Source organism: Synchiropus splendidus, chromosome 14 (assembly GCF_027744825.2).
Source record: "Synchiropus splendidus isolate RoL2022-P1 chromosome 14, RoL_Sspl_1.0, whole genome shotgun sequence".
NCBI classification, from domain to species: Eukaryota; Metazoa; Chordata; class Actinopteri; order Syngnathiformes; family Callionymidae; genus Synchiropus; species Synchiropus splendidus.
In genome coordinates this window covers 19,552,416-19,573,768 of record NC_071347.1, presented here as the reverse complement: position 1 = coordinate 19,573,768, position 21,353 = coordinate 19,552,416, and the positions used below count along the sequence as shown (strand labels likewise).

General features: G+C 42.5%; 1 protein-coding gene across 2 annotated transcripts; it reads right to left on the bottom strand.

Annotated features, from left to right (window-relative positions):
- Positions 1-1,402: 1,402 nt before the first annotated feature.
- dapk2b (death-associated protein kinase 2b) lies at positions 1,403-21,245 on the bottom strand. 2 transcript variants are annotated; one of them, XM_053884882.1, is made up of 12 exons: positions 21,138-21,245; positions 20,839-20,960; positions 11,215-11,436; positions 10,739-10,877; positions 9,073-9,202; positions 8,944-8,992; positions 8,827-8,853; positions 8,604-8,756; positions 7,087-7,132; positions 4,172-4,261; positions 4,016-4,096; positions 1,403-2,200 (listed from the first exon to the last, which is right to left on the bottom strand). In XM_053884882.1, the coding sequence occupies exons 2-12, from the start codon at positions 20,913-20,915 to the stop codon at positions 2,123-2,125; spliced, it is 1,092 nt and encodes a 363-aa protein (XP_053740857.1). In that variant the 5' UTR covers positions 20,916-20,960; positions 21,138-21,245; the 3' UTR covers positions 1,403-2,122. The 2 variants fall into 2 exon arrangements, with proteins under 2 accessions (XP_053740857.1, XP_053740856.1); XM_053884881.1 differs by lacking the exons at positions 1,403-2,200; positions 4,016-4,096; positions 4,172-4,261 and adding an exon at positions 4,324-6,621.
- Positions 21,246-21,353: the final 108 nt, after the last annotated feature.

Below are 21,353 nucleotides of genomic sequence, written 5' to 3'. Positions count from 1 at the left end.
CTGATTAAGATGCTCTGGATGTTTCCGCGTTTGTTATCTCACGCCAACCTCTTCACGCAGAAACACACTCGTGATGTTTTAGGCCAGTGATGCGGCTGTCAACTCCTTGAATCTACCAAGCTACTGAAGCTCAGAGGTGTCAGCAGGGCAGAACTAATATTGTTTCGTGAAACCCATCACGTTATTTAGTGATATTTTTATGTCATTTCACAAGCAAAACACCTGAAGGATCAGTGAGAGCTTGCAGGACCAGATGGACACTGCCAAAGTGATGATGATGATGATGATGAAGATGGATACTCTAGAACAGGGGCCTTCAAGGCAGTACCACCAAACTGGTCTCTGAACACTGAAATCCATCATAGATGTAAATCATGTAAGATACCTTTGTAAATAAAATGGTGAGTAGTGAATCTATAACACTAAAGAAATAAAGTAGAGTAACTTTGAACAACAAGGTTAATGTTGCAATACCATGAATCACAAAGAAAAACGCGACAGGTTTCACGAAATAATGTGATGTTTTACAGAAAAAACGTGATAAGTTTTACTAAATAACCTAATAAGTTTTATTAGATAACGTGGCAATACCATGCAATAAGTTTTACTAGATATTGTGGCAAAATCATGAAATAGATAACATCACAAAATTAGTAAGTTTTACTAAATAAGTTTTATACTAAATAACGTAATAAGTTTTACGAGACAATGTGGCACTACTATGAAATACAAAGAAAATATCATTAATAACATGATAAGTTTTACGAAATAAGATTTGTTATGCCAAATAACGTTGCGATACCATGAAATAGAAACATAATATAAAACAGCGTGATATGTTTTACAAGATAATGTGACAGTATCATGCTAATAATGTGGTAAGCATCATCACATACCAAAGTAACAACGCAAAATAATGTGGTAATATAATGAAAAGACATCATAGGTATCACAAAATAAGGTGAAAATATATCTATATGACATAATAATATTACAAAATAATATGGTAATATGACAAAAAAGCATCATAGGTTTCACGAAATAAGGTGAAAACATATCTATATGACATGATATCACAAAATAACCACATAATAATGCAGTAATAACATGAAAGCAACGTGATAATACTACATAATATCAGGAAATAACATGACAATATCTGAGCCCCCGCGTCATTGGTTTTGCACTTCACTTTCTTCAAAGATGATCTCATTGAAGTGACTTAGTACTAAGCAACTGCAACTTTCGCACTGCTTTTCAAAGATGTTCTATTGCCTTCTTGTCTCAGAGTCAAAGTCAAATGCAGTGTGAGGCATCTTGACAAGAAACCAGTTAACATAGCGCTAATCCAGTTACCATGCTAATGACTGCAAGCAAGAAAAACACTGTCGTTGTCGTGTAGTTTAAAACTGATTTTATTTTTTGCGACCCAATACAAATGCTTGTTTATTTTTCATTCAGTGATCCTCAACAAAAGTCTCACAGGTCGGTTTGCGGGGGTTTGGGAGTGGGACAGACACACACTTGCGCTCGGACGAACACTGTAAACCAGTGAGGCTCGAACATGGCTGACGTCCTGGGGTCGCTGCATGGCGACGCCACGGGACCAAGCATTGAGCCCAGGATCAGATGAGGTCGAAGGTCGCCTCCGATTTGGCTCAGCTCAACTGGACTGAAACAACGACGCTGCTGTGTTCAGAAGTCAAAACCAAACGTGGCTTTCTCGCAGTTGGAGCCATGAGGATGGATGTGTTTAAGTGCTTGAGCGGCACATTTGAGTGGTAAGACATTTTATTTACACGCTGAACACTGCTTGTCAAAGTTGCGTCTGAACTATTTACAGGAAATATTTACAGATGGTTGGACTCTTGATGGCCGAGGGTTAAAGGTTTGGCATCTGGTTCTGTGGCTGTGAAAGAGCTGAAGACGTTAAGACTGCAGCCAGGAGAGGAAGCCCCCACGTCTTCACTCCGGCCTCCACTTCCTGTCCACACTGATGCGGTTTCTGCAGGCAGATTCTCACTGAACACTGATCTCTAGCTATCAAAATATGCTTGACCTCCACGTGCAGCTGAGAATTTGTGCAAAGTCAGACTTTGGCAATCGCCGCCGGCCGCCGCTCTCAGGAAGTGCTGCTTCTCTTCCTCGTCCTCGGCCGCCTCTTCAAGACCTCGTCCTCCTGGTCGCTTTCGCAATCCCTCTGAGGAAGTGTCGGCGTTCAGAAACATTGTCAAATTGGCTAATAGCTTCAGATCTTCAGGGAGCCGTGAAAACTAAACTTTCATTTCGAGGCACATAAATCTCTCTCGTCTGCAGAGAGGAGGAACAACAGAAACCTCACGAATACATGACTCTGGCGGTTGTTAAAGAGGAGATCCAACATGAATTAAAATGGCTGACAGTGAAGAGATGATGCTGAGATATTGTTCATCAGAACATGTTGCTCATGACTGAATTGTTTTTCGAAAGGAACTGGGCTTGTTCAGATCGTATAAATGTCATGTTGAACTAAGGTCATACAGGAACACAAACATCAAGCGTGAGAGCAGAGCTTCAGTGAGATGACTGCCTCCTAAAACTATCACAAGGCTGCTCTCTGTTTCATACTGTTTTCAATAGTCATGCAGGTAAGAAATCATTTGCATCAGTTCAAGCTACATTTTTCTAGTGACATTTCATGACAAAATTCCGCTGCCAAAGTATTGCGTTAAATTATCCGATTTTTTAAATTAACAAAATAATTGTTTATTATTATCATTAGATTGATAATAATGTGCGCATAAAAAGGATACACATCAATATAACATTTTATATACTGTTTAAAAATAGACAAAAGTCATCAACATATGCAATGAAACTTTTTTTTTTAACTTTTAAAAAGTAAAAAAAAATTTAAAAAAATTTAACACAAGCATTACTTAATATATCTGGGGAAAACTTAAATAAATAAATCTTTTTCCCACCTAAGATTTTGAATAAAAATCAATGACTGAAAATATACTGCAATGGTGAATAGCTAGAAGTTATTTTCACAGGAAGACACAGACCTCATGAGGGCCGGACAAATACAGGCAGTGGACCGCATGCAGCCCCCGGGCTGCGCCTTGCGCAGGTCTACATTACTGTGCTGCCATATTATTTGTGGGAAGAGCAAAGACAGTCTAATCTAATCTAGTGTAATCTAACAACCTGTCCCATCTGACTGGGGCGAGTGGCGCCCTGGACAGGTCACTCGTCCACTGCATGACACACACAGACAGACAACCACTCATACCACTATATATTTCGTTGCTGTGGGAGGAAACCCGAGTGCTTGGAGGAAAGCACCGGGAGAACACAAAGGTTTTCTCCAAGAGCAGCCTCAAGGTGAGGTTTGGCTGACATTCATGTGCAAGTGACACAAAGATTAGGGAACGCTAGCGTGAAACTGAACACTAGCGGGCGCTTACAGACTTGAGAAACATGAATTGAAGCGTGTATGATGGGTGTTTTGGGGATTATGGAATTCAAGATGATGTATAGTGATGAGCAAACCTTCTGTTAACAGTGGAGAGGAGCCACACATCGAGTCGCCTGCTTTTACCTATAGGATACTTTCACAAATAGCAAGGCAAATAACACATCCACAATTCTGAGAAAATAGTGTTTGAGTGAAAAGCACCAGCTCTTCAGGTACAATTCAGTTGGACTTTCCTTTCTAAAAAACAGACGCAGATTGTTGTCACCCAGGATTCAGTGTTTTGAATTGATCCCGGGTCCCAGTGTAAATCTTATCCTGAGCAGAGAGTCAAGGAGTCGGGCTCACTACTGAGGACCAAACATCTATGATACCTTTTCTGAAACGGATTGGTTTAATCAGGAAAACACACTCTTTTCAACGGCACGAAGGCTTCAATGGTTGCAGTGCACTATGGGACTTGCTGTCTCAGAGCTTCCTGATTCAACAGACACAGCCTGCTCTTTAACTTCAGCTGCTGATTCAGGATTTATCGCGGGAGAAAAATGCTCAACTTACTCCGTTTGGCTCAGGCAGCTTGTTGCCCTTCTTCATGATCCGGGTCAAGTGGTTGCAGAGGGCCACGATTCGAAACGACAGCTATTTACGAGAGGATAAAGAACGGACTTATGATGCGATAAAACGACAATAAAGGGCGGTTTGTCAAGGGTATACCTTCCACCTGCGGCGGGCGTACTGCCTCTTGAAGTTCTCCAGATTGACAACAGACAGCCTCTTGACCATCGCCTGTCTGGGATTCGAGGGCTGTGGAGAGGACGACAGAGCAGATCAAACACTGAACAATCGAACGCCTACATGGACGTGAGGATGAGTCAGCAAGAATCAAACAGATTCAGCTTGACAATAAACTGGCATTTATTTGTTGTTCATGATGGCTTCATGTTTCCAATAAAGAAAACTCTACAAAAAAAATAACACAAGTAAAAGTGCACATTTAAAGTCATTAAATACACAATAAATAAATAAAAATATGTGCCTCTAGTTTACATATAAATCCGCATTGAAAAAGAAAAAAAAAAATCAGTGAAAGTGGAATGACAAAATAAATAAATCTGAAACTCACTCCAGTTATAATGCACTCAAAAATATTAGACAGAAAATTATCAAATTTAATGGCTAAACAAAATTCAAGCAGTGCAACATGACTAGTTTAATTCTTCAAGTTTCGAGTGCTAAATAGGAATAGCCTTAAATGATACATGTATTGGCTGAAACAAAGCTTAATGTTATGACCACCATATTTTTTCACTGGTCCTAAAACTGATACTCAGATACAATTATTTTAAAATGTATAATTCCAAAAATCCTTAAACATTATTTCACTTGGACCGACATGAGTAAGGAGTAAACATTAGTATTACTGGCGGCAGTTGTTCTGCAGGAAAGTGTTCAAAAAGGACACGATTGTGGGTTGTCTTGTTTCGTTATTTGAAAAATAACAAATCTGCTGCTCATGGAATTAAACCGGAAGTTTGATGACTCATCTTCATGAAACATTTTTTTGACCGGTGCGACTCATATTCAGAAAAATATGGCAAATATTTTTTGACATTTTTGGCAGCCGCTAGAACCAACGTATGCACCGCCTTAGTATGACGTTTATTAACCTATTTACCAGAAATGATTTAAAAAGAGGCTATGGTATGCATTTGTTTGTATTATTAACAATATTTTAAATAAATGTTTTCTTACGTAATGGAGAAGTGCTTTAGAGAGTAACACTCAACAGCCTGGACAATGACAAGTAGCTAGCATACTAATTCAGACTTCAAAGCATTTTTACTTCTGTGACGTACAAGAGGAACAGGACGTGAGGCAAAATCGGATACTGAAAAGCCATTGGTTTTTGATGATATATGCAAATGAAAGCCATGTCAGTTGATTAATACAGTGGTTAGCCGCAACATTTAGCTTCTTCAAATGTAGCAGTCAGTTCTGATGAAAGTGTTCCACAGTGCAGTCGTTTCTTTGATAATACACAGTCATTACAGCGTTTCATTCACGTATATACAAGACCATGTACTTCTCTAGATAAAATAAATAAATATAAATAAATCCAATCAAGTAGTTTGTGCTGTATTTAGGGTAAAACTTTGAAGAAAAAAATGTTGTGTAAATAGCACTAAAAAAATGTATATTGTTATTATAATATTTACATATCAGTTGAGTTGTTTCATATTAGTCTTCATGTTCAATTCAAAAGACGGTGCCATCATTGTATTCCATGACCCGAAGTGCTCACTAACATCACAGTCTTAAATGGATTTCTAAAGTAATGGCTGCAAAGATGACCCGCTATCACATGTGATTTTTGGTCTCTCACTGATGCTTAGGATGAATGCGACACAGGAGACGGTGACATGATGTTTCCAGAAAGTGATGATGATTATTGGGAGTTGGATCTTTAAATATCTTCGAACCTTAAGGACGAAAAAAATGAAAAAACACCAGTCATCCCAGAGAGCTGTCTAGCCAGACTCGGGGAGCGGCCCGGCCTCCGGGCTCAGGTCGGTCCTGCAGGTCTGCTGGAGCAGCTCCTTCAGCGCCTGCTTCACTCCAGACGTCACGCCGTTGCTCAGGCTGCTGGCATGGATACTTCCGCTCGCTGCTTCTGGGTGGAAGGAGCTCACCACTCCCTGCAGCCATTGCAGTTCAGAGTTGAGCTCCTGCCTCAGGCCGTCCAGCTGACTCTGCCTCTGCTGGTACTTGGTGCTGATGCTCTGCAGGCAGGCGTTCACGCCCCTCATATCTTCCTGCAGCAGCTTCCTGGAGGATTCCACTTTGCGGAACTCGTAGTGAACTTGAGACAGCTGCTTCCTGGCCGTCTCGCTCTCCTCCTTGTACCAGGATTCTTTTTCATTATAAATGGAGAGTAGGGCCTCGATGTCCTCCTGTAAGGTGTGGTGGGCTCCGGCCACCTCTGTCAGACCCGACTCCATCGCACCGATGTCCTGGACCACTTGTGCGAAGCGCTCGAAGTTGACGTAAGTGTTGTTGGGAGTCATACTGGAATGGGACTGAATAGTGTACTCCTTGAGACGCTTTGTCTTCAGCTGCTCGCCTTTCTTCTCCGCAGACACCTGGTCGTCGGCGTTGTTGCGGGACTTGAGACAGAAGGATGGGGGGGACACTGAGTGAGAAGCTGTCTCTTGGTTGGTTGGACTCTTGAAAACACACGTGGGGGTGAGCATCGGGCGGAGAACTGCAGGGTTAGTGCGTGACCCTACGGCGAAAGCCAAGGCAGGTGAGCGCGACACAGAAACAATGGACATTCCTGCGGAGTGTGTTACGCTTCCTGGCTTCATGCTTGCATCAAAACAGGATGAGGACGGCAAAAACACTCGCATGCGGCGTCAAATGCGATGAGAGGAATGTGTTCCTTTGAATGAGCAGCTGGGGCTTCATGATGACACACCTGCAGGTGTCATTCGGGGTTTGTTTGGTGGACTTATCTACCATCTATCTTGAAACAGTTTGACACCACTAACAAGAACGGTACAACCAACCAAAATACTCTCCCAAACAGAGTGGAAGATCAAAACACACCATGACAAGAATCAAGCCCATACCTTTATCCACGGATGGTTGAGGGCGCCTTGAATGGTCATACGCTTCCTAAGGGGAAGGAGGCATTAGAGATCAGTCACTGTAAATACTGCTGAACCATGCTTCAGGCCACTTTGTGGCATTCATGTGTCATGCTTCTCCTCCTACTTTCAGCACTGTGATACCTGACCTAATAGGCCTATTCAGGGGCAATACCTGAATGATCTTGTGGTAATATAATACCACACTCCAGCTAAAATATTACACAACCTTCAACAATCCTTCCAAATTTTCTGACAGACAACTGTCCATGAATGTACAATAATGCCCCATAAGGCGTCAAAATTAGACTCAGTTTCATACGGAATACTGAAGATAAGAATCACATTTTCGTTTTCATTTTAAGAAAAACTCCTTTCTGTATGAAGTCCAAATTTACTTGGGTGTCAAGAGGTTACGATGCTGTTTGTTGGTGGAAAGTACAGTCCTTTCCGGACTATGAGCTGCTACTTTATTCTCGCGGTCTGAACCCCGCATCTTATACAATGACACAATTTACAGGCTAAAGAGCCAAAATCACAGCGCATTTTGAGCACTTCAAAAGATGTGAGGAGTTCATGATTCTAGTTCGAACATTGCCCAGTTTGTTTCATGAGTCAGTCTCCATGCTGGACCCCCAGTTTAAAAGTGACCCTCGTGCATTTTTATGCCGGGTGCACCACTGACCTTTCTACGGTGCAGACAGCACCACTTCACCCGCGGCTTATAGATGAACAAGAGCTATTTTCTTTTTTAAATTTGGGTGTGGCTAATATTCCAGTGCACGCTATAGCCTGCAAATTACGGTATATTGTTAATGCTCTTAACTGTCCTGCTGTGGTAAGTTGGTAACCGCTACTGATGATGCGACTAAATGAAGATCTCAGATCTGAGATCTGATAATAACAACTCGAGAAATCAGCCACATCAATTTCAAGACTCAGTTACTTCTGAGAGGTCCATTGAACGTCCAGGACCTGGTTCATTCTAACACCTGCCTACTCAGCCAATCATCTTGCCGCTGCTCGAGCAGTCCAGGGCTGTTGCTGTACGACACAAAGCCTCCAGACCTTTCATCACAAACTAAAAAAAGTGTCTGGTAAAAAAAGGGCCTGGAATCGAGCGTTGCAGCAGATAATGCTAAGATGACAATACATCCATAGTCCTGCTCTGTAATTTAAGATTTAAATATTGTAAATATGAATTCCTTCTTGCCACAGTGCCAAAATAAGAGCACTCTAACCTTCCCCCGTGAGACACCCCTGCAAAGATACATGTGTAAAGCTGTAGCAGACAGACGGCTGCGGTTGTCCTGGGCCGCGTCCATGTGTGAGTAAGTGTGTAAATATGATCAGTAAGATCTCTGGAAATAGACACCGTATCTCAGTGGGCCCTGTGGGTGAATGCAGAAAGACGAGTAGGGGGCACACGTGCACTGGAGGAGGCTTGTCTGCTCACTTGATGTGAGGCACATCCTGGATGGAGGCCATGCCGTTGTTACCTGGTGTTCTTCTCCAGGAGCTGCCTGATGAAGCTCTTGGCCAGCTCGCTGGTGTTGCTGAAGAATTCCTCGTCAAAGTCGTAGTTCATGGCCGAGATGTTTCCCAAGGTTTCCTGCTTGGTGTCGCCGAGGAACGGCGACGCGCCGCTCAGACTGTAATGACATCACACATGAGTCATGCCAACTCCACAGAATAATCTCTCGATGATGGCGCTCAACTCACAGTATATACGTGATGACTCCGATGCTCCTGTGACAAACACGGCAAGGTTAATTTGGAGTTATTCGTTGAAGCCTGTTGTGTGGAAGGAAACAGTCGGAGATAATTAAAAGCTCTCACCACATGTCGGCCTCCAGTCCCAGCTGCTCATAGTTCACTATCTCAGGAGCTGGAAATAGACACCCACCGCCGCATCACAAACCTCTTCCAAGAACGTGCCGTGCATCAGACAGGCCACTGTCGACTCACCCACAAACTCAGGGGTCCCAAAAATGTTTTTAAAGTCGGCACCGTCCTCTATTTTGTGCGCAAGTCCGAAGTCAATGATCTTGATGCGAGGTAGCGAGGCAGTCCTGTCCAGCAGCATGATGTTCTCAGGCTAAAAAAGGACAAACAGGAAATGTGACAGGAAGTCATAACGGACGAGGCCACGCTAACAACCACCAGCTACGATCGGACGCCTCAATTGCTTCACCCAAGGTGCTTGCAGACGCCGATGAACTTCCAAACTTTGAGGGTTTAAATAAATTGCTCACATTCAAAATAGCACTAAGCTAAGCTTTCTCAGCGCATGTCAATGGTGTAGTGTGACATGTGACTATCTTAAGTCACACACAAGGATTTTCTAATATATATATATATATATATATATATATATATATATATATATATATATATATATATATATATATATATATATATATATATATATATATATTTATTGTGTGGTGGGCACTCGGGAGGTGTGTCTCTACCCATCATACCAGAGGTATGATGAGGCTGTGTGGGGAAACGTGTTGAAGGTTTTGTGACCCGAAAGAGAATAAACATCGCATTCCCAACTAGAGACTCCTGACCGTTTTGTCCTCAATATATTATTTATTTATTTATTTTTTGTTAGAGACCACACAGATAAGATCTAGTGTTGATTGTTGTTTGTGGTACGACCTAATAAACTGAAGCCAACACACCACCGTGATAAAACAAAGTGTAAACAAATACGACATGCAACATGGAAGTGCATCAGATGATGGTGGTTCTATGTGGTTTGTTTAACAGAAAGAAACGTCACGTTTATAACAGAAACACATCTGCTGCTCGTGGAACTAAAGTTCAGGTCAGGAGCAATCGGCTCTCCCCACACATAACAATAGAGGTGAATATTGAGCCAGTTGAACATTACTGATTGTTCGCTCTGGCCTTTTTATTGTGACAAATTCATTCTTAACACACCTTAAACATAAAGATTCACTCATGGGATGAACTTAAAAGACTTACAGTACTCAAGCGTATTCAGTGCAAAAGAAGGGACAAATGCAGCCCGATTATTGTTCCGTGTGTGGCCCTCGTCTGAATCTGCACGACTGATTCATGACATATTCATATTGTCACGACAATGTAATAATATCCCAGTGGCTAAAAATGGATCAATCGTGATGATGGCAGTCTGGTTCATGTTTTTGGCCGATGGAAGAAAAGTTTGAACCTTGATAGTATAGCGAATGGCTTCACTATTGTAGTTTATTTAAAAAGACAAGAAGGTTTCTGACAAATACAATATGACAGTGAGTCAACATGTCAGTTCAAACTGCTGTTGTAAACAGGTCCAGTGGCCCAGCTATTAAATACAACACTTGTACAGGTATTTGATGGGAGCACTTGTTACCCCTGAGCAAATCCTCGCTCCAACCATTAGCTCTTGGCCACTTAATCAGGAGCAGGACAGCTAAAACCGGAGTGTAGCGTGGGCGCCTGTGCCCTCGCAAAGAGATGAGATAACCTTTTGGTGTGAGTATCTAAGAGTCTGAATGTGAACGACAGAGGATGTGTGATTCACCACCGCTAAATATAAACCTCTTTTCATACTTGTACATTCAGTTCCTGCACAGATTTTCTCACTGAGCCATACAAATACCTTCAGGTCGAAGTGAGCGATGCTCTTCTGGTGGAGATACTCCACTCCGTCCAGGATCTGTTTGATGAACTGTGTGGCCTCCTCTTCACTCAGCGATTCCTTCTGAGCCAGGAAGTCAAAGAGCTCTCCACCGGAAACCCTGAACACAACACACCATCTCAGCCTCAGAACAACCACACGGTTCTGAAATGTGTCCCGCTGCTCATTAGCACAATGTTCTCTGACATTCGCGTAGCTGAGGTCAGTGGTGCAGATGACAGCAAATGTCTATGTGCTCTTCATTGCTTTGTTAAAACTCAAGTCTTAATTGGTCCTAATTGGAGGCTCCATGTTTCTGAAAATAGCTTGCAGACATTTTTGCACAAAAAAGGAGCAACGGTTTTCTGCTCTTTGTCACCAGTGAAACCCAAAGTACCGCTGTAGTTTTGGGGTTTCTTTGTTGACCTTTGGGTGAATGTCATGTCTGCGTGACTCACAGCTCCAGGATCAGCACCACGTCCGTGCGGTTCTCGTACACGTCGTGAAGAGCCACCACGTTGGGGTGCTGCAGCTGCTGCAGGACCTCCACCTCCCTCACAATCTCCTCCCTCCTCACACCACGTCTGCTGGCTCGACTCTGGCGCTTCTTGATGAACTTGGCCGCGTACTCCAGACCTGAGCTCTTCTCCGTGCAGCGCTTCACAATGGCAAACTGTCCACTGCAGACACCAACAGAACCAGATGCAATTGAAGACAATGTTGACTAACTAGCATCTGTGCAACTAATAGAATCACACAGCAACAATTTGATACAAAAACAAAGCTGTCGCAGTTGGCAAAGGTCGACGTAGTAGCTCTGGCTGTATTAGTAACTATTAAAAACCATGACAGTACAGTGGCAACTGGTCAATAGGGGGAGTATTCAGAGTGCACTACAACATGCTGCCAATAAAATATATATCATATTTATCATTACTTAATGCTCGTTGGACAAAAAAAAGTGCCCACTAAACACAGCAGTTCAGCCAATCACAGACAAGGAAGCAGCAATTCATCCAATCAGCACCCAAGTACCTGTTGCCTGAGTGGCACCTGTCTGCAGTGCCCCAAGTTTTGTGATGGAAACTCCCCATAAATCCAGTTAGAGCTCTTTCACGGCTGCTAATAATTTTCGATAAGTTTCGAATATGTACTTTGAGATTAATTATATGCATTGAGATATTTTGCTACAGCTACAATTAGCAATAGCACAGGTCGAGGTAGCACAAAGTAGTTGACACCGTAGTAATAGCGATAGCATTTTTCAAATAATATTAAAAAGCTACTTGTCAAAATAGTAGAAGTGATTCTAATAGTAGTAGCAGTCAAAAGACATGATGGTAATTGCTTTAATTAGTAGTAGTAGTAACAATAGTACTAGTAGCACTAGTTGCAATAGTGGAAGTGGTAGTGGTGGTGCTGTTCTCAGTTGTGTTTTGGCAGTGAAAATAGAAGTAGTAGTTGGTTGAGTAATAGCAGCAGAAGTAGTAATAGAGACGGTTGTGTGTGGTAGTAACAACAGACTTATCAGTAGCAGTAGCACTGGCATGTTTATCGACTGTACTGGTTATAGCAGCAGCAGTTGCCTTAGTAGAAGTAACCATCAAGGTGGTATCAGAAATAATGTTGGCAAAAGAACTTGTATAGCAAAGAACTTGTTATATAAAAAGGTCATAGGGAGCAGAGGCTGTCCACCGCTGGGGTGTGACGTGCAGACTGATGGATTGCAGGTGGCAGAAGAAGCCAAGAGGCTATGAAAACATGATTTTGTGTTAAGACTTCCTGTCAATCATCACAGGAGATCACACAGAGCAAATAAAAAACCTCAGCGAGGAAGCAAGGTGTCAGAAATGGGTGAAATATTGCACTTCCTGTTTCCTGTCAGACAGAGAACAGCCTGATGTCCACCCACTCTCTCCTCCAAATGAGATCACGCAGCTGAGATCATCCAGAAGCTGACAACAGAAGCCTGTCTCCTCTGGGTGGATCGCGCTCCTCAAACAGGTTTCACCTCTCAGCTGAACAAATATGGAGGTTTTAATAGAGCTGCATAAACTCTGTTTGTCTTTCGGCACTTACATAACAGTACAGTCATTTCACTGATTTAGAAACGTCACAACTTCTTTCCAGCGCAGAGGCTCAGTTAAATATACGTGTCGTGTCTCCATGCTGGTATCATGGGAGATCTGCGTGGAATCCACGCTCGCGCTGAGCTCGCCTCCTTTCTTGACACACTTCCGGCTGCTGTGCGTTGACCCCGCCACTTTATAGACTCGCACTCTAAATAACAAGGCTCTCGGTCCATATCAGTCCACTCAAGTACACAGGGACGAGCCTGCTGACAGTTTTATCTCTGGCGGGGCTTGAGAGGACAGTCAGCTATGCACGGAATTCATGAGGACCAAAACAACAACAGAGCGGACACAATATTTCTCACTATTTATCCACCATAGTGTTGAGGTGCCGCTCTTCCCTGCCGTGGACGTGCAAAAATTCAGGAACGACATTCCATACACGGACCATTTGTAATGATTCACACAACTATAAAATTATTAATACATTTTATTAACTTTATTAATGGTAATCTTTGCGATAAACGACACTTTTAATGCACAAGAGTGAGTTTTGCAATTAAAAAATATGCACCTCCATTGATCTGCAATGTAAAAATGTGCGCTATAACAACAACAACCTTTGGACATGGCAGATTGTTCCAATGGCTGATTCCCAGTAGGAGTGTTAGAAAACATTGATATGCTCAAATTCCACAATAGGCTTGATGGACTATTGTGATACTTGATTGTGTGACACTGTGGTGATATTTTAAGTTGTCTATATCGATAATTAATACATAGATACTTAGATATGCTGCTGCATTTGTGATGTGTTTAATACTAACGTTTTATTTTTGCACACTGGAGTTATTTTGTTAATTCAGGGAGCAAATATTTAACTGAAAGTCTAACTGGACAGATGACATCACAATAAATTTGTTTTTATGCACATGATATTGTACTGCATTATCTGATTTCCACTCTTGAAATGTTGGTTCTTATTAGAATATATTGCTGATCTTAGCGTATGGCAATGCATCGCAACGTACCCTATCACCACTCCTGTAATGTAGCGCAAAATACCAGCCAATAAACAGCTCTAATTCCCGGTGCAGAGCTTTTAACCTGAGGAACTTATAAAAGAGCAAGTGGTGATCACGCCACAGAATTTGGGCCAAATTTGGACCAAGAGTCCCACAGTTAAATGCTGAGAAATGACCATCCAATGCTTCAGAAAAGAAGGCATGAGGGGGGCAGTAATACTCTGACTAGGGAAGATGTTACAGGAAGCTAGCGGCCTAACCTGACGTGGGAAAACCTAACTTTGATGGCAAAGATCTAGAAAGTCAGCCGACGATAGTCAGAGCCCAAAGGCCAGGGGCGAAGGAACCAGACAACAAAAGGAAGCGTTGCATCATTACGCGCTGAATCTCTATTTCCGCTCTCAGTAGCCGGTCAGACTGCTACCAGGGTGGCAGGAGGGTGCTGCCTTTATCAGGTCTGTTGGGCCAGAAATAACCTTTGGTCCAGACTTACTCCCCTTTTTCCAGCTCTGTGGTCTGGCTGGACGAGTGGCTGGATGAGGACAGAAAGACTGTAAACATGCGCTTCAGCTCCTTCACAACAACACAGCCATAGCTACAGCTTATCACCAAACAAGTGCCGGATTACATGAAAGCATTTAAAGCATAGTCAGGTTTCGGGTTCCCCCCCAGCTGAATCTATAACATTCCTTTCAATGCTTTAAAGTAGGACGGTTGATCCGGTTTGCCTTTTGGGAGTCACACCCTGTTCCATGATCCCTCTTGCTGAACTCACTGGTACCAACACCAATGACGCGTGGCCAACGTTTCTCATGTGCTGACCCAGATTTCTTCTAACAATCCGAGGACAGCTGAACCACGATTATGGAAGGACTGATGAACTAGTGTGTGTTTTGCTATATGGGGTCTGATCGTCTAGCCATTTCTGGAATTTGTGCGACACTCTGTTCTAAAATCTTTTGTCCTCACAGTGCTTCTGCAAATAATGCAAAGATGGTAGTTCAGAATCCCACTGGGCCGAGCCAACTGACCAACAGTGTAAGGAAGCTTTCCCTTTGGGGCATTCAAAGGCTGTTGTCCACAAAAATGATGTCACTATAGGATGGTCAACAAGAGACCTTCACATTGCTATAGAGCATGTTTGACACATATCAGAAGGGCCCACAGGAGAAATTGCAGCCCAATGTGAGGGTCATACCAGCGTCCAAACAAAGGCCCATTTTGAACGATCAGGGTTTGAAACCAAGGACAGGTATTGTCCACCCTCATGCCCATTGGTACCTCAAGGGGTATGGTCACAGTGGGCCATTGGCAAGTGAACCCAATACGTTTGATATATGCTGTATACAAAGACGCCCATAAGTGGCCTGTGATGTGATGCGAGGTGAAGGTGAACGTGAAGGTGAACCCTAACCTCAACCTTTCCCTAACATACCGACCCAAGGTAGACAGATTAACCAGGATTTTTACAGTTTTCTTACAGAAATGATAAGGGAGACGAACAAAAACTCTGGCTTTCATAGAAAAGCATATCACCGTCTTTCAAGAAGACCAAATAAAATCAACTCCCAATAAGCTAAGACCCCCCAAATTGCAAGAATGGGGTTAAAGATGAATTGATTATTTATACTTGAATCTCACTATTTATTCCTTCAAACACAAAGATCCTTGTTAGTCCCACTTGGTCTTGACTCAGTGACATAGACCTCAAAGTCCAAGACCATTGTAAGCGGACCACATAAGTGGCCTACAATGAAGTTCAGCTATCCACTTCACTGAGGGTCGAGTATGCAAACTAGTATTTTACTATCCGAAGTAAGTAAATATAAACTCCACTATATTGCTGGTTAATTTTCCAACATTAAGCCGTTTACAGTATTGAAAGGTACCACTTCCATTGTCCCCTGTGGAACCAGGATCGGATCTCAGGACTCACGACAGAGAGGATAATGCAGGGGGGCAGGATGAGGTGGGTGTGGGAAGCGGTTGTTCATCATAACAACAACGCTCAAAGACAAACAGGCAAAGAAAAGAGACAAGTATGCTCAGGAGGGATTATAGAAATCCTGCGTGGAATCTGAACATTTCGACCCCGGGGACTCGTCTGAAAGGTCGATCCTGTCAATGGCTGCGATGAAGCCGAGACATTTAATGAAGTCCATATGCAAAAACAGAGTTGGAATGAGGAGAGCGGTGTGGGATTGTTTTTCTGGCAAGATGGAAGCCACGGAGAAGGACATCTGAAGCTCACCAAAGTGGATAAGTGCTGCTACAGTAGTGGAGCAGACCTGAATAAAGATCGCGTGCCGACTGTCTTAGCTGGTAATCCTGCAAGTGTGACAGAGAGAAGTGTCTCTCTGCAAAGTTTCCACTTCCAACAGCTGATGGTCATTATCCGGGGCAAGCTGCAGGAATGCCTGCACAAGTGGCGCCGACCCAACATCACAACGAAGAAGAGTCTCAACTGGGACAGCATGAAGCACAAAGCCAGATTGATAATTGACCGAACCCTTGTTCCTAAAACCGTGCTGGGAGTTGGACGTGGGGGGAGAGAGGCGGTGCGGCCAAATATCTAGTCATTTGTCAAATCGAGTTTAGCAAAGAATGTGAGTCAGTAACTTTAGACGGTGTGGGAGAGCTGTGATGGAAGGATGGAGAGTGATTAGATGGATGAGAGCAGAACTTTCCGTCGTGATGAAAGAAGAGCTGAGCCAAATGACAAAGGTGAATCTATGTTCACCTGTGGTGGCTAAAGGGGTGAAATATTATCGATACGAGGTCTGTGTATCGGCAGGTATCTTGCTATACAATATGTATCCTGATGCAGGAGTGGCGATACAATACAATGTGAGATATTGCAATACTGTACGCTTAGCATATTGTAATAAGAACCATCATTTTAAGGGGAAAAAGTTAATGCAGTACAATATTATGTGGATGAAAACAAGTTTACTGTGACAATGTCAATCCACTTAGACTTTCAGTTAAATTCCGCAGTTCATCAGAGGAATGAATCACTGATCAACAACTCCAGTGTACAGAAAGAAAACAAATACAGCAGCATATACAAGTATCTATGTGTTAATATTAATTTAGCTGACATCAAATATCAAGAAAATATATTGATCATATCAATATTTTTCTTAAAAGCCTAACCGATACACCAATAAATCGCAATATTTTGACCTCTGATGTCATACCACATCTCCTCCTTTAGGCAAAATAAAAATGTATATTTTAGCTTAGTATGAAGAAAATACAATTCATCCATCTCCACTGCAGTAGATGGTGCGTCATGTACAGCAGACATTCGGAAGCACTTCAGCTTCCGAGTTAAAACAGTGACAGATGATTTCAATACAAAGTTAAAGGAAAATCTAATTTCACGGCAATATAGTTTAATGTCACAGTAGTTTAAGCCACAAACTTATTATTGAAAAAAAATTTTCATGGAAAAGATTTTGTAGTTTTGACTTCATTTACCCTTTGAGTGATAAATGTTTGATTTTTGTAGATTAAGTATAAATCACTGTGAATCACAAGTCTCACATTGTGGTACGACTGTATCGCAAGGTTCCTGCCAATACACAGCTCTAGTGGTCACAGGCTTTGGCTGAGAGGATATTTTAAAAATGAGTTTCCTCACAGAGTGACTCCTGGGTCGTCAGGGTGAGACTTGAAGTAAAAGTACTCCACACGCAGAGAAGCTGGTCGAAATGGCTGAGGTGTCTTGACCTGAGAACAGTGTGGGATTCCGCTAAATGAGCGATGCAATGTTTCTGAGCCGAGGGAACACTGGGCCTCTTTACTGGCTGAATGCAGCACACTTGTCCTCGTCCATTACTGGTGAGGTGTTCAGGGAAATAAGAGCAAATCATTCACTTGTCTCATAGACGCAAACTTCCCATAAGTCATTACATAAGCTTTGGCTCAGAGGCACGTAGGCCCAGTAACAGGATGGGAATGTCAGAGGGAAACTCTGGGAATGTCGGCGAGGTCGACCTGGTCTTCTCTTTGTCACCCAGCGCTGAGTAAACACCTTATTTAACAAGCGTCAGTCAGCAATGACCACGAAGTCGCAGCACCTGCTGGGCCACGTCGACTGTTTGCTGTTCACATTCTTACTGATTCAAGAAATTATTTGGCAAATACAACAATCAAATGATCCTCGACAAATGTTTAATATTTCATGTTTTTAAAAAAAGAAAATATATAGAGAGTGAAGTAAAATATTTTTATAAGACATATGTTACTAACAGTACAATTTTTATGAGAATTTTTTCTTTTCCTTTAGAGGAAATGAACTTTACCATAAAAAAAAACTGATATAGAATATGTTCTGAGTAAAATCCACTCCATCATTCTGTCATTTTTTAAATACATTTTAACACAGTTTTAATCTACTGTACTGATTTTAATGATAGTTATTAAAAAATTTTTTTTTGTTTTATTGCTTTTAAACACAAGAAAATGCTAATAGCGTGACTGACAATATTTTTAAAAAACACATAGAAGAAAAAAAACAGAAAACAGAACTACAAAACATGTTCTGAGTGGAATTCACTGTATTAAAATTAAGTATTTTGTGACTATTTTCTAAAAGATTATATATATATATATATATATATATATATATATATATATATATATATATATATATAAGAAAGCAAACTTCTGTTCTGAGCGAAATCCACCCTATCCACCCTAACAAATGAGGGCCAAATACTCACCATGTGGCCCCCGGGTCACCACTTTTCTGATTGTGTGTGAGCACAACACTGGCTGCCATTGCTTTCTCCGCTCCATGTTCTACGTGATACTAGCTTGACAACCACCGAGGAACATGGAAACAGCCCAGTAGCAGCTGGGAGATCCAATTGTCACATTTCCTTCCATCTGTCATCGCCAGGCTTCATCCGTCAGGCGGCGAGGCAGGTACAGATGTCGGCGAATGCCTCGCCGCTTAGGAAGCCACGTAGAGCACAAATACTTAAATCCCGGTGATATTGAAGTCTGTCAACAAGCAGACACATGATTCACAGATTCATCAGTTGAGGACTCATTTAATCCGATGGTCCTCTCGTGACCTACCTGAGGTCACACAGTAAGGCAGAAATTGTTTTCTCACAGCAACGAGAAGTGATTTAAACAAGCTGAACGTCACCCTCTTTAAAGATGGACGGAGTACAACCTGTTCCCAGCGAGTGAAGACCCCCCACACTGCCAGACAAGTTCAATTTATTATTTTTCTAGACTCTAACTGTTTATCCATTCAAACACAGGGGACCTCTCGACTCCACGTGGGTGTATGTGCAGCTGGACTTTCACCCACAGGTCATGCTCCGGGTGTGTCTGCCAGGGCGCCACATACAACGCTCGAACATACTGCTAACAAGAGGAGCTTCCGTGGGAGTGGATGTGTCGGTTCCTCACCTACAGTTTGCCAACTTCCTTTATTTCAATGGACGTTTCTCCTCTCAACACGCTCTGATGCAACCCTGCACGCTCTTCTGAGCTGAACCTGAGGTTCACAAACACAACTTGTTTGACTTTATCTTACAGCATTAACTTGAGTTCAGCAAGACACACGAAAGACACTCCCAGACTTCGAGCTCGCACCCGGGGACCACTGGTGATTTACACTGACTCACGATAAACATGACGCTTCATGTCAGGTCTTAGGGAAGGACACAGGCGTGAAAGTGAACCAATACTGAAGTAGTAATGAACAATATTACAAGATCTGTCAGAGCTACACATAAACAAAAATGAATTATTCAGAGCCAAAACTGACTCAAGGTGAGAAACAAGGCGGAATTTAATTTCGACACGGACAGTGTGCGCTATGTCTGCCAGGCCACGACCCATCTTGGTGAAATTCCAGCGGGAAGCCAGGAATTTTAAGGTTCCCAAGGCAGCAAGGAAGGATACAAACCAGGATTATATTCGACCACGATCACAAGACAGGAAGAGGTGATGAGCAAGACAGAAGTTAAAGGAAATTAGTTCCAAGAGGGTCGTGAGGAAATCAACCTAAATTTCAGATCCATTAGCATATTCCCGTCGGAAGATGAACAAGAATAATGAGTAATGACTGAGAACTACACGTTCAGAAACCATCTGAAGCCAACAAGCGATGGACAACTGAGTGTACTGACACTTATGATTTTGTGTTTATTACAGTACCAGCAATGTTGACGTGTAAGTTTACTAACCTAATCTAATCAAATCGGACTCTGGATATTCAAATAAATGAGAAGAATTGTTCATCTCCCTGCTCCCTTTTGATCCCTCAGATCAAGATGAGTTGGGAGAGTTGTTGTTTTATGTTGTTCGTATCTTTCGATACGACTTCAATAAATCACTCTCACTGAGAACAAGCTAATAAGTTCACGTTTGCCCTGCAGCACTGTTAGCATTGGCTACAGAACATGTTTGTCCTTAAAAAAACAAACAAAACAAAACATGGAATTGCATAATGCGACGGTTAGTCCAAACCATGTTTACTTGGCTGTGACATGAAAAAACCAAGGCTGTTAATCTAAAAACCACACAGTGAGTTCCGAGTTAACAGAGAAAACTCCTCAGTTGCTGCTAAAGTTAGCATTAAAAATGAAATTAAACAAGAACATGTTGCGTTGGAAGAGCAAAATATTAATTTGTGCAGTGAAATAACATCGTTATTACTGTATTTCACACAGATGTTTCTTCAGTTTCCGGTTTTTTTTTTTTTTTTTGCTTATATTTTACTGATAATTTAGCAGCGAGCTACAAACAAATGCGGTGAACTTTTTTCTGTGGTGAAAGAAAAAAATGATGTTTGAAAAAAACCGTTTTAATTAATTTATTGGTCTTAAAAGTGGTGCATTTTGTAGTGTCCGAATAGTCTTTATACTAAGGCATCTTTGCCTAATAAGGTGTTCGGCGGCTGCAGGTGATGACTCAGCGAACATGTCGCATCATGTCACCGCGGTGCGACACTCACCTCCCCAACTCTTCCCCAACGTCGTAGAAATCCTCCACGTTCTGTTGCTTGAAAGTTTCCATGCCTCGCGTCTTCATTGATCCAGGTTAGTTGCTCCTCCAGCAGAACCCCGCAGTCCGAGCCTGCGCAAGTGAATCGGAGAGGGAAAGTTCTGAACGTGTCCAGTCTTGCACCGCAGGAATGCATCAAGCCACTTGGCTGCTCCACTCAATCCCTAAATCTACTTGTAACTGGGACAAGTTGGAGTGAGTTTGCACTTGTTGTGGCACAACGCGCCGGCGCATGAGGCGAGCCCTTACCTCCACAGGCTGATGGTCATCTGCTTCCGCCGGTCACTGTGCTCTCCTCACGCGGCGCCGAGGTGTTGTCTGTCTCCTCCGGGCAGCGCCATCAGGCTTTTGTGTCAGCCGAGGCCCCGCCCCCCGCAGCCAGGGTGATGAAACCACCATGAGAGGAAGACTATCAATAAACATGACTGACACGTTTGACTCTCTGAGCCAGTGAGGAAGACCAGA

Coding starts and splice junctions, on each gene's coding strand:
- dapk2b (XM_053884881.1), bottom strand. CDS start 20,915: ATGAAGACGCGAGGCATGGAAACTTTCAAGCAACAGAACGTGGAGGAT. Junction 9,203..10,738: donor TCGCTCACTTCGACCTGAAG/GTATTTGTATGG, acceptor GTCCTTTTTTAG/CCTGAGAACATCATGCTGCT. Junction 6,622..7,086: donor TCAACCATCCGTGGATAAAG/GTATGGGCTTGA, acceptor TTCTGTCTCAAG/TCCCGCAACAACGCCGACGA.